The 14,176-nt window shown below is 34.7% G+C and overlaps 1 protein-coding gene across 1 annotated transcript; it reads left to right on the forward strand.

Annotated features, from left to right (window-relative positions):
- The first annotated feature begins 2,723 nt into the window (after positions 1 to 2,723).
- On the forward strand, positions 2,724 to 5,618 carry LOC122581430 (protein SRG1-like). The gene is made up of 5 exons (XM_043753659.1): positions 2,724 to 2,816; positions 3,442 to 3,959; positions 4,053 to 4,300; positions 4,595 to 4,922; positions 5,023 to 5,618. Exons 2-5 carry the CDS (start codon positions 3,723 to 3,725, stop codon positions 5,263 to 5,265), a joined length of 1,056 nt encoding a protein of 351 aa, XP_043609594.1. The 5' UTR covers positions 2,724 to 2,816; positions 3,442 to 3,722; the 3' UTR covers positions 5,266 to 5,618.
- Positions 5,619 to 14,176: the final 8,558 nt, after the last annotated feature.

Raw genomic sequence — 14,176 nt, forward strand, 5'->3', positions numbered from 1 at the left:
AGACTTTTAAATTGTAGATGGCGGGAAGTTAGAAAAGATATAAAAGCTAAAATCAAAACCAATTATTACAACAAAATAAGTTTCAAAAATTCCAACCTAACTCTTTAAACTATGATCTCATGGTCAACGAGGGACGGAGCCAGAAAATTTTTTGCGAGGGGGCAAAATTATATGTTATTTGTTATATTTATAGCAGTCGTATCCGAAAATGAAAAAAAAAAACAAAAAAAGAGTCCTAGCTTGAAAAATATAGAAAATGAACCCTCAAAAGATTTTGTTATCTACACCAGGTCTAATACTCATATTTAAAAATACTAGTTTTTCTTAATAAATAATGACCACACGTATCAAACATGATCTTATTAAATGAAAACGTATTCAATCATATAATACAAGAAACCCAAAAAATATACTTCTTTGGATATACTAAAATTAGCTTGTATATATATATATATTCTCTACATTATGATAATTATAATTAATTGTTTGTGATAAATATATATAATAAATTAAAAGAAAATACATTTTCTATAAACAATTCCACTATAATATACTACACATTTACATACCCAAACAACGAAAGTTTTTTCTCTATACTATACTTCATTCTTTATATTAAAAATCAAAACAACTCGGGTTTTTTTAATCTCTTAATGAAAAAATCTATCTTAAAATTAAGATTTGATGACCAATGACATACAAATAGTAAGTTTATGACAAGTTGACAACGAATGTAACATTTATATTTATTTCCTACTTATTTTTTTTTACTTTTACAAGGAAATTACAAATATACCATTTAAATTTTAAAAAATTACATTGTACTAAAATTAGAGTGGGAGCAACTGACCCCGCTGCCTCCAAGCTGGAGCCGTCCCTGTGGTCAACTACAAGAGAGTTAATGTTTTATGTTTTGAAGAGTTGTTGAGATTTTTTATCAAAAAAGACTTCATTATTCTGAGTTTTCCATATATGCCAACTTGATGAGAATATAATCAAATTAACAATTTTAAGTTTGGTGGATGAAACCCTAATAGCAAGCTAATTTGTAAAGAAGAGATCACTAACACCTCCGCCAGCACCATCCATTGTCTTTAATACCATTGTATTGTGCATGTATTCTTTTAGTAACAGAATAAACATATTTTAAGGGCTGTTTGGTTCACAAAATGTTTTTAAAGGAATTGGAATTTGGACTTATCATGTGTTTGGTTGACAAAATTTAATAGAATTCAGTTAAAAAAATCTAAATAAAACTATGAAAAATGACAAAAATACCCTTTATTAAAATCTTGTAAAAAATATATAAAAATAATTAAAATAATAATTAATTAATACTAAATAAGATAATAAACATAATAGTAAATTATTATTATTTTTACTGTTATTAATAAAAACAATAATATTAATAAAAAATAATTAATAATATATAAATAATAATAAAGATAAAAATTATACTATAAATGATAATAATAGAAATTTTAATAATAACGTAATAATAAAAAAAGAAAAAAAATAAGAACTAATAGTAACATAATAAAAAATAATAATAGTAATAAATTAAAATAATAATAATTGAATTTAAAAATATAATATAAATAATAATATAAAGATAATATATAATATTAATAATAAAAATAAAAACATCTCCTATTGTAATAATTATAATAATAATAACAATAAGATAAGAAATAATATATGCTATTTTTTGGTAAATTTGTAAACAATATTTCATCCATTTTATGATGAAATTTTAAATTCCTTTGATATAAAAGTTTTGAGAAAAAGTTTGAAATTCCAATTCAATCAATTCTTTCATGCAAAAATGATAAAAGATGAAACCAAACACCCCTTATCAATGATCTTTACAATAGATACACGCTTACATTTTTACATTTCTGACATTTACATGTTTACATTTTCACATAAAAAACATCATCACCATGACCATGTCTCAAACTTAACACCACCTTATACATTCCACTCGAACATTATTGCTATATCCGAATCTTATGAAGATAAACTCATGCTTGCAGATGCGGTATCATAAAAAACTTTCAAAAATGATAAAACTAAAAATTTCGTGAAAAATAAATATAAAATGTGTCAAAATGTTGAAAACGTATAGGAAATTTTTAACCATCGATGAAAAATACAAAATCTAAATTTGGAGGGTCATTTGCCCTTTTGACCCCCATGTGGTATGCTTGCTAAGGCACAATTTGTAGACTTGATTGGCTAGTTAACAAGAAAATGTTAATTGTCACGTAATTCACAAGCAAATGATCAGCAACTAAACTAATTAACATTTAAATGCTAAATTTAATTCGCAAATCGCAAGCAAATGATCAGTAATTAAGACAAAGCTGCTACTATGAAGTCACAAAGAAAAATATCACTAATTTATACAAAAAATGCTGATATTCAATTCACACAAGCAGATAATCACCACAAAAATGTTATTGTAACTTTTAAAAAGTAATTTATATTTGAAAATACAGGTGACATTTTCAAAATACAGGAGGGAGGGAGGAAATATAGTTTTGTTGTATACTTTGTATATGGAAGAGAAGAGCAGGTGGTGGTGGGTCCAGGTGACATTTTCAAAATGTCACCCTTCTTGGAAGCTCATATGTCAAAGTCAAACTCTCCAAGCTACAGCCTACAGCCGACTTCCCATCTTCTTCTTATCTCTCTTTTATCTCTATATAACTACAGCTTTTCATATCTCAAAAAACCACTTGCACACCATCTGTTTGTTTAAAGTCCTCACTGAAAGTTCTCATCTGGCTGGGGTCGTTATTAGCTCTTAAAAGGTTAGTTTTTTGTTTCCTTATTATACAGTTTGATACTTTTTTGTGTCTGATTGATTATTATTGTATACCCATGTAGCTATTTTCCAGATTTTTGTACTAAAACATAAATAACAGAAAATAATATGACTTATTAATAATTTTGGATGATTATTTGATCATTTGATTCAGTTTTTGTATACATAATATATTTCTTTTTGAGTCTTTTTTAGTTAGATAATTAAGTTGTTATTGTTATTGTTGTTTGGGTAGTGATAATTATAAGCTCACAACTCCTTTCAAGGGTTATTTGTTTTTTTAAGTTTGATAAGTTGTTATTATTGCTTGGGTAGTGACAATTCACAACTCCTTTTATAAATCTACACCAATACATACATCATATAATAACTGGGACCTAACCTTTCCGAACGTCAAATACGGTATTGGGATAGAAAATTTGTGAAAAACGGAATTGATATAAGTATTGTTGTAGATGACTAGATGGATACAAAAATTGTGAGTTTATCATGTCTTTTTGCTTAGATGTATGGGTAATTTTATTGTATACCAATTTTTATTCCGTACTATTTTTAGCTTGATAAATTTTTATTTTGGTTTTTCTTGTTCCTTATCAACAATTTCGTGGCAGGGTGTAGTTTATTAATGTTTTCTGGCGTGGTGGTGACGTTGCAAAAAAGAGCCATGCCATTGGGTGTTACGTGGCAGCTAGATGACGTGTCGTGTGAGTTGCTCTAATCCATTACTATAAAGCTTGAGTGCTAGCTAGAGTGTAACATTTGTAAAAGGTAGCAAAAAAATCGAAGGCGGAGATAGATAAGTCATAAATCTCCACTTATATACATTGTTGTATGTATGTATATGTATAATATAGAAGCACAATTAAGAGGGTGAGAGACATAAATATAGACCATGGATGCAAAAGGAAGAGGTTTGGGGAGTTCAATTTTGGTCCCTAGTGTACAAGAATTAGCCAAGGAACGACTTGACAAGGTTCCGCCCCGATACATACGCCTTGAGGATCCGCTTGTCGTATCCTCGCTACCGTCTTCCTTGCCCGAGGTACCCATAATTGATATGGAGAAGTTATCATCTGAATCTGAACTAGAAAAACTACACCTTGCTTGTAAAGATTGGGGTTTCTTTCAGGTACATTACTTTGTGTAAATTGCATACAGTATAATATAAGGCTTGCATTGTTTGAAGTACTAATAATGATTAATCAAACGACATATTTGGCAGATAATAAATCATGGGGTGAGTGAGATATTGCTGGAGAAAGTGAAGGAAGAAACACAAGAATTCTTCAAGTTGTCATTGGAGGAAAAAAAGAAGTTTTGGCAAAAGGAAGATGACGTGGAGGGATTTGGACAAGCATTTGTGGTGTCTGAGGACCAAAAGCTTGATTGGGCTGACATGTTCTTCTTGACTACCCTCCCTCATCATATGAGAAAGTCACACTTGTTTCCAAATCTACCCCTTCCATTCAGGTCATTCACAGACTCCTCCATCTCTCCTATATTCCCTTTTCCCTATATATATATATATATATATTGTATAACCTAGTATAACCAAAAATATGAAATAGGGGTAAGATAAGTATGTTTCACATGACTTTCTGTGCAAAGACTAGCTAGTAAATTATTTGGTTGTGTATATGCACATTCCATGATTAATTGTGCACAAGATATGTGAAAAATTGAACGGTTTTTCCGTTTCAGCTAAAAATCTTTATGGGTTACAGTGGTCGATATAAAAATCTGATAGTTATCCTTTGAAAACAGAGACACTATAGAAGCTTATTCGGAAGCAGTTAAGGATGCGGCTATAAAAACTCTACTCTACATTGCAAAAGCTTTGAAGATGGAAACTAAAGACATGATGGAACTATTCGATGAAGGGTCAATGCAGTCAATGAGGATGAACTACTACCCACCATGTCCACAACCAGAGCAAGTAATGGGTCTCACCCCTCATTCTGATGCTGTTGGGATCACCTTTCTTCTCGAACTTAACGATGTAGCAGGTCTCCAGATAAAAAAGGATGACATTTGGATCCCGGTTAAAGCACTTCCAAATGCTTTTATTTTAAATATTGGAGAGATCATCGAGGTAATTTCTTTCCTTTAGTCGTCACTTATATTTAACGCTTTAATTTGATACGTGTTTTATAAGAAATTGACGAAAGATGTGATTCATTTCCTTATTTCAGATACTAACAAATGGACGGTATAAAAGCATTGAGCATAGAGCAATTGTCAACTCAGAGAAAGAGAGGTTGTCCATAGCCACATTTCTAAGCCCGAATTTGGATGGTGAGATAGGACCAGCAGCAAGCCTAATCACTCCTGAAACACCTCCAAAGTTTAAGAGGGTAACTGGTATTGATTTCTTCAGAAACCTATTCTCCAGGGAACTCAATAGTAAGACAAACCTTGAGCAATACTATATATAATGTGGTTCATTAATGTGGTATTCTACATATATATACACCAAGTATGTCTTTGTACCTGTTGCTTGATAATAGAAAATAAAGATGCGTACAATAACTTATTGTTGAGGCTGGATATTATACAACTGGACACAAGTGGATTATCTAAAAGAGATCGACTGGTGGGGGTTATATACTTATATGGGATAGTATCAAAAATGTTGTGGAATGAAAACCGGTAGCTCGATCTCTACTGGTGAGGTTTTACTCACGCCTCGGGTTACCTATAATTAACTAAAACTTTTGTTGTCCTTGGCTCCTTGGAGAAAAGAATTTGGGTTGTGTAATTGTTGTATATCGATCTGGATTTATTTCTACTTTTGGTCTCTAGTTTCTTGTTATTAATTAATATATAATATTTCTTTTTCAGTCCAAAAGAAAAATGAATCAATTGGTTTTTTATGGAAGGCAAATGAATCAATTGGTTAGCTACGCAATGAGTTTGTGTAATCTATATATCCGAGTGCAATGTTTCAACTGCTGCTTTGAAAAACAAATAAACAAACAATAATTTAGCCCTTTTCCAAAATTATCGCCAAATGATAGACACAAAATACTGTATCAAACCTTTTATTTTATATACAAGTTGACACATCTATATGTGAAAGAATATGATCGACTAGATTTATAATCTAACAAACAAACGAAACTACTTAAATTAGCCCAAGTGGTATTAACAAGAGAGGTAACAAAAGTGATTTTGTTAGGTTGCTTGCTGTTCAATATTTCATGTTATGTGCTCCAAAGTGAACTGTATTAATATGGTGAAGATGATTTGTTATACCTACTGGTAATCAAATAATGTCATTAGTGATATTTGAAACATACTTAAGTTTGATGATTGTCCATTGCACATTTGGGGGTTTAGCAAGTTGTAAATAATGCTTCTTAGCTCTTCTACCAATACTGTCAAGATTGATTTGTATTTATTAACGTACTTCATTAGGTAGTTCATACTTTAATTCATTCAAAATTCCACATTTCAACGAGTTCAGGGAATATTAATAAATAAATTCTATTAACCATTCTACTACAATTATGCTCATTTTACTTGTAGCGCACTAAGTGCGCATTATAGCGCTAAGTGCAGCTTAGGTAATCAGGTATGACTACATTTTGTGCTTATTTTTTAGCCTTCTAGGTTGACACTTGCTTTTAGTGAGTATGGCAGTAATACCTTTTGATAAAAAGAGTTTAAATATGGGTTTGGTATCTCGGAGTGTAAGTAACTTTACAACTTTTTCTATTGTATATATGCATCAAAAATTTTGAACATTTTATGTAAGTATCTCGCTAAATTGAACGCATAATGTAAAAATGTATACGTGACAACTATATGAGCCGGTCACGTAAAAGATTTTGATTGGTAAACGTAAAAATTTTACATTAAGTGTTCAATTTAGTGAGATACTTACATAAAATGTTCAAAAGTTTTGATGCATCCACACAATAGAAAAAGTTGCAAAGTTACTTACACTCCGGAATACTTAACCTTATAAATATCACAAGTATACTTGGACACAGCATGAAAACTTTTCATTTCGTGATTTGAACATCTAGTACTCTAGTAGACTAAGTTGAGAATTTCACATATATTTATACACAGGTCACGTGTATTGAAAAATGTGAAAGGAAGAAGGGGATAGAAAGCTTCAAAGGACATGTCGAAATAAAGAATGACTTTTATGATGATTGACTTTCACCGATAGAAAGTGTTAGCAATTAACATTGTACCTTATGTGACTCTAATGTGAAGGATTGTAAGATGGTGGAATTCCTTACGGTTTTTCTTTCTCATTAATCACTATATATAAGAGTATAATTTAAACAATAATACCTCTATCAATTACAATAATTACAATCAATATATCCTAGTCTAATAACCCCCGCAGTCGAAAGCGGAGGATCACGAAGACTTAGACTGGATCTGAAGTCAAGGAAGAAAATCTTAGACAAGCCCTTAGTAAAGATATCCGAAAAATTATGTTGGGAAGGAATGTATAGCACACGAATCTGTCCGCGCTGCACTTTCTCACGAACAAAATGAATATCGATCTCTATATGCTTCGTCCGTTGGTGATGAACCGGATTGCCAGACATATAGACAACACTGATATTGTCTGTATAAACCAAAGAAGCTTTCTGAAGAGGTTGACCAAGCTCAAGAAGAAGATTACGAAGCCAGCAAATCTCTGAAACAACATTAGCTATACCATGGTATTCGGCCTCAGCACTAGAACGAGAGACCACTGACTGACGCTTGGACGACCATGATAAAAGATTATCACCAAGAAAGACACAATAACCTGACGTGGATCGACGTGTAGCCGGGCAGCCAGCCCAATCAGCATTGGTGAAACCAACAAGAGAAGACACAGAGGACCTGCTCATTTGCAGTCCCATGTGTAATGTGCCTTTCAAGTATCTAATGATCCGCTTCAAAGCTAGAAAATGATTGTTATGAGGAGCGTGCATATGCATGCATATCTGTTGGACTGCATAAGAGATATATGGTAGAGTAAAAGTGAGATACTGAAGGGCACCCGCTAAACTGCGGTAAAGTGAGGGATCAGCAAAGAGTCCACCAGCATTAGCTCCAAGTTTGCCGGCTGTATCAACCGGTTTCTGAACAGGATTACAATCTGTCATGTTGGCTCGAGCGATTATATCCTGTGCATAACTTGCCTAAGATAAAAAGAGGCCCTTGCTGGTGCATTGAACTGAAACACCCAAAAAATAACTGAGAGGTCCTAAGTCCTTCATAGCAAACTCAGAAGACAGGCGCCACATAAACTGCTGTTTTAAACCCATAGATGAAGAAACAATGATGATATCATCCACATAAAGTAGGATATAGGTCGTATCCCGACCATGAAGATACACAAACAAGGAAGTATCACAGGAACTGAGCTTGAAACCTAAAGAAGTAACATAATCTGTAAATCGTTGGTACCATGCTCGAGGGGCTTGTTTGAGCCCGTATAGTCGCCGGTTTTACAACCGGACTGCAAGTTTCAGTACAATCAACCCCAACCTGTTGAGAGCGGCCATCCCCAACTAACCGATCTTTGTATCGCTCCAAGGTACCATCTGATTTCATCTTCTGCTTATAAATCCACATACACCGAATAACATGCATGTGCGACTGACAAGGAACCAAGGTCCACGTCTGATTGGCAAGAAGGGCGGAAAAATCATCGGTCATGGCTTTATTCCATGCCGCACTGGTGATGGCCTCATTTAGGTTTTTAGGCAAAGGTTCGATAGGTGTAATGTGTGTAGGTTTACCAGTTGTTTGGGCTTTAAGTGACCAGTCTTACTACGGGTTTGCATGGGGTGAGAAGGTGGAGGTGGCGGTGGGGGTGGAGGTGGTGGTGGCGGTGGAGGTGGAGGTGTCGGGGTCACGATGGGTGAAGAAGGCTCGATGAGTGGTGCAGTCGGTTGGGACATGGCTAGTCTAGGTCGAGTTCGGTGATAAGTGGTGCCAAACCAGTGCGGGGTAATAGGTGCAGTTGGGGAACTAAGGGGTGTGGCGGCTTAGATTGGGTGGTGTAATATGTTAGGATGTAGAACCGCTTCGGCAGACTTGTGAAGGAAATCATAAGTTGACGGGGAGAGAGGTTGATGATAAGGAAAGGTAGACTCATCAAAGAGAACATGACGAGAAATAGTGATTTTCTTGGTAGCCAAGTCATAGCATTTGTACTCCCGATGATGAGAGGGGTACCCAAGAAAGACACACGGGGTGGAACGGTTTTGTAGTTTGTGAATAGTGGAGGACGGAAATAAAGGATAACAGAGACACCCAAACGTCCGTAAGTGAGAATAAGTGGGGTGTTTCTTGTAAAGAAGAAGTGTGGGGGTGGTGGATGATTTGGTTTTAGATGGTAAAATGTTAAGTAGATATGTGGCCATTTCTAAAGCATGATGCCAAAAAGAAGGTGGTAAAGAGGCATGAGTAAGAAGAGTGCAAATGATGTTGTTGATAAAGCGGATTTTTTGTTCCGCTTTACCATTTTGGGAAGAGGTGTAAGGACAAGAGAAACGAAATTGCATCCCGTGTTGTTTGCAAAAAGAATGAAAGTGGTGGTTATTGTATTCTGTCCCATTATCACATTGAAAAGATTTGATAGGTTTAGAAAACCGAGTTTTAATATATGTATGAAATTGAAGAAAATTTGGATACACTTGTGATTTATGTGAAAGTGGAAATGTCAACAAGAAGTTGGAATAATCATCAAGAAATAACAAATAATAACGGTGGCCGCCTCAACCGAGAACAGGCGACGTCCATACATCACTATGCAAATGAAGTTCATTGCATCTCTTCACTTATTTGGCTATAAATAGGAGGCTTTGTTGAAGACTTTAAACACACCATCACAACACAATTCTCTCATCAATCCTCTCTTCTATATTTCTTCTTTGTACTTTCATTTCAATTCTAGTTTCATCTTTTAGTTTTGGCACAAGAGTTACTTGTAACCTTTTAGCCATTTTACATTTCATGTACTTGTCTCCATCCATCTAATAAAATTTAGTTCAACCTTTTAGACGTATACTTGTTCGTCGTATCGACTCATTAAATCTAGTTTCTTTGACGTTACCATTTTTCGCTTTGTGACTAATAATGCTATTGGGGCTCCTTATTTCCTAACAAACTGGTATCAAGAGCCATGGTTCCTTAGAGGTCTCAATTTAGAATTTATAATATGCTCTGTGGTCGCAGCTTTGTTTGAACTTCCACATCAGAAAGAAATTGTATTTATTCTATTGAGATCATAATATACCATATCCCATTTTTTAAATTATATTAGTCACTATGTCGGTAACTACCTCCATCGAAAAATTTGATCGAAGTGTTAACTTCGGCATGTGGCGACTCAAAATGGAAGCCATTCTTACTCAAAATGGTTGTGAGTTGGCACTTGATGGAATTGAAAAGAAGCAAGACGAAATTACGACACAAAAGTTTCAGACGTTGGATAAAAAAGCGAGATCGTCCATCATCTTAAATCTCTCGAATGAGGTTTTACATGAAGTTGCTGATGAGACGACATCAAAAGGTATGTGGGATAAATTGAAATCCATATACATGAAAAAGACGGCGGAGAACAGACTTTATCTTAAATAAAAGTTGTACATGACAAAGATGATAGAGGGTACATCTATTCTTTTGCATCCTGATAAATTTGATTCCATCATTATGGATCTGAAAAATTTTGATGCTAAGATTGAAGACGAGGATCAAGCTATTTTATTGTTGTGTTCCCTTCCCCGGTCCTTTAAGCATTTTCATGATACTATGATTTATGGGAAAGAATCTGTCTCATATGATAGTATAAAATCTGCTTTAAAATTGAAAGATCAGATCGATAGGGATATCACGGGGTAGTCAAGTGGTAGTCACACAGAGGGGTTGTTTGTACGAAGTAGACTTGAAAATGAAGATTTCAAAAATAATAAAAGGTCACAATCCAGACATAGAGTTCCATTTTGCAAATATTGCAAGAAAAAGGGTCACTCTAGATATGACTGTTATAAGCTCAAAAATAAAGAAAAGTATCAAAATGAGCGAAATAACAGTAACACTGCTGAAGCCGGGGTAGTCGAAGGTGAGAATAATGGAATTATTCTTATGGTCATTGAAGATAAATCAAGATCTAATAATGAGTGGATTTTAGATTCGGGTTGTTCTTACCACATGAGTCCTAACAGGGATTATTTTTCCACATATGAGTCTTTTGATGGTGGAATTGTTTTGATGGGGAACAATACTCCTTGCATAGTAGTTGGCAAAGGCTCTGTCCGAATCAAGATGCATGATGGCATTATAAGAACACTCACTAATGTTACACATGTTCCTGATCTAAAGAAAAGTCTCATCGCTTTAGGCACGCTTGATTCTCTTGGGTGCAAGTACTCAGGTGAAGGTGGAGTTTTGAAAGTTTCCAAGGGTGCTTTTTTACTAATGAAAGCTTTCAAGTCTGGCAGTTTGTACATTTTGCACGGAACCACAATTACAGGTGGTGTTGCAGTCTCTGTATCTTTAGATACTAATGTCACAAAGTTGTGGCATATGCGTTTGGGACACATGGGTGAGAAAGGCTTAACTGTGTTAAGCAAGAGAGGCCTTCTTGGTGGTCAAAGTACCGGTAAATTAGACTTTTCTGAACATTGTGTTTATGGAAAGCATAAGAGAGTTCAATTTAAATCTCCTGCTATTCACAAAACAAAAGGTACTCTAGACTACATTCATTCTGATCTTTGGGGGCCCTCTCGTGTTCCTTCTAAAGGTGGTGCAAGATATATGCTAACTCAAGAAAAATTTGGGTATATTTTTTGAAGCATAAAAATGATGTTTTCGTAACTTTCAAACAATGGAAGGTCTTGATTGAAAATCAAACAGGAAAACATATTAAAATGCTTCGTACAGATAATGGCATGGAGTTTTGTGGAAATGAGTTCAATGAATTTTGCAAAAATCAAGGAATTGCACGACATCGTACAGTTCGAATGACGCCTCAACAAAATGGTGTAGCTAAACGTATGAATCGAACTCTTTTAGAAAAAGCCCGATGTATGATCTCCAATGCCGGGTTGACAACTGATGAACAAGAACCAGAAGTGGTTGAGCCTGACGAAGATGAAGAATATTCCATTGTCATTAATAGAGACAGAAGGGATATTCGAAAACCACATAGATATGCACATGTAGCAGAACAAGAAGGATTCGATGAACCTTCCACTTATCTTGAAGCTATTCGAAGTCCTAGTGCAGATAAGTGGATGGGAGCCATGAAGGAAGAAATGGAATCTCTGCAAAAGAACGCTACTTGGGATCTCGTGACACCACCAAAGGGAAAGAAAAGAGTTGGTTGCAAATGGGTCTTTAAAAGAAAAGATGATACTTCAGGTGTTGAAGGTGTAAGATTTAAAGCGCGATTAGTTGCAAAGGGCTATAGTCAAGTTCCAGGTGTTGACTTTAATGATGTTTTCTCACCTGTTGTTAAACATAGCTCTATTCGTGTATTGCTTGCGTTGGTTGCCATAGATGATTTGGATTTAGAACAGCTGGATGTCAAGACAACTTTTCTACATGGCGATTTAGATGAACAAATCTACATGAAACAACTTGAAGGTTTTAAAGTCAAAGGAAAGAAAGACCAAGTTTGTTTGTTGAAGAAATCTTTGTATAGTTTGAAGAAGTCACCATGACAGTGGTATAAGAGGTTTGATTCATTCATGTTGAATCATGATTTCACTAGAAGCCTATATGACAGTTGTGTTTACTATCAAAAGCTAAATGATGGTTCTTTCATTTATCTGTTATCGTATGTTGATGATATGCTCATCGCATCAAAGAGTCTTGCAGATATTCACCGGTTGAAGATTTTGTTAAACAATGAATTTGAAATGAAAGATTTTAGACCAGCTAAAAAGATTTCAGGCATGGAGATAAGGCGAGATAGAAAATGTGGCAAGTTATATCTGACTCAAGAAAGCTATCTCAAGAAAGTTTTGGTGAAATTTGGCATACAGGATGCAAAACTTGTAAGTACTCCTCTTGCAAGCCATTTTAGGTTATTTGTCACTCAATCACCACAGACAGATGAAGACAAAGATCTTATGGCACAAGTTCCCTACTCTAGTGCCGTTGGCAGCATTATGTACGCAATGGTGTGCACTCGTCCCAATATATCACAAGTCGTTAGTGTTGTTAGCAGGTACATGGCGAATCCAGGCAAAGAACACTGGCAGGCTGTGAAGTGGATTCTCAGATACTTGAAAGGAACTTTAAGCACTTGTTTGGAGTTTGGTAGAACCAACAACACTTCAGTTGGTTTCATTGATTCAGATTACGCTGGTGATCTGGATAAGCGTAGATCTCTTACTGGCTATGTCTTTTGTATTGGAGGTGGAGCAGTTAGTTGGAAAGCTACTCTTCAACATGTGGTGGCATTGTCTACTACTGAAGCAGAATACATGGCAGTCATAGAAGCTATCAAAGAAGCTTTATGGTTAAGAGGTTTATTCAATGAATTAACTCTGCAGCAAGAAGTTACTACCATTCATTGTGATAGTCAAAGTGCTATTCATTTGACTAAAAATCAGATGTATCATGAACGAACGAAACACATAGATGTTCGATATCATTTTATCAGAGACACCATTGCTAAGAAGATAGTCCTTATCCAGAAAATCAATACAATTATACAAAGGACAATCCTGCTGATATGTTCACTAAGCCTCTTCCAGTTCACAAGTTCACACATTGTGTGGACTTGATTGGCATTCATAGTTCGTAATTTCGCTCGTTGCTATTCGCCAAGGTGGAGATTTGTTAGAATAATATTGGCTCATACACTTGCTTTCCCACTTGCAAATTAACGTGGCTAGATACATGCATCTTCACTTCCTACTTGCTAGCTATCCTACTACAAGTGGCCAACTATTGCAAATGAAGTTCATTGCATCTCGTCACTTATTTGGCTATAAATAGGAGGCTTTGTTGAAAACTTTAAACACACCATCACAATACAATTCTCTCATCAATCCTCTCTTCTATATTTCTTCTTTGTACTTTCATTTCATTTCTAGTTTCATCTTTTAGTTTTGGCACAAGATTTACTTGTAACCTTTTAGCCATTTTACATTTCATGTACTTGTCTCCATCCATCTAATAAAATTTAGTTCAACCTTTTAGACGTATACTTGTTCGTCGTATCATCTCATTAAATCTAGTTTCTTTGACGTTACCATTTTCCGTTTTGTGACTAATAATGCTATTGGGGCTCCTTATTTCCTAACATGTTGCAGCTCCATAAACAATGTCAAGTATCTAGAAGACTAAAAAAAAGGTGATACAAGCAAT

Source organism: Erigeron canadensis, chromosome 9 (genome assembly GCF_010389155.1).
Source record: "Erigeron canadensis isolate Cc75 chromosome 9, C_canadensis_v1, whole genome shotgun sequence".
Lineage (NCBI taxonomy): Eukaryota > Viridiplantae > Streptophyta > Magnoliopsida > Asterales > Asteraceae > Erigeron > Erigeron canadensis.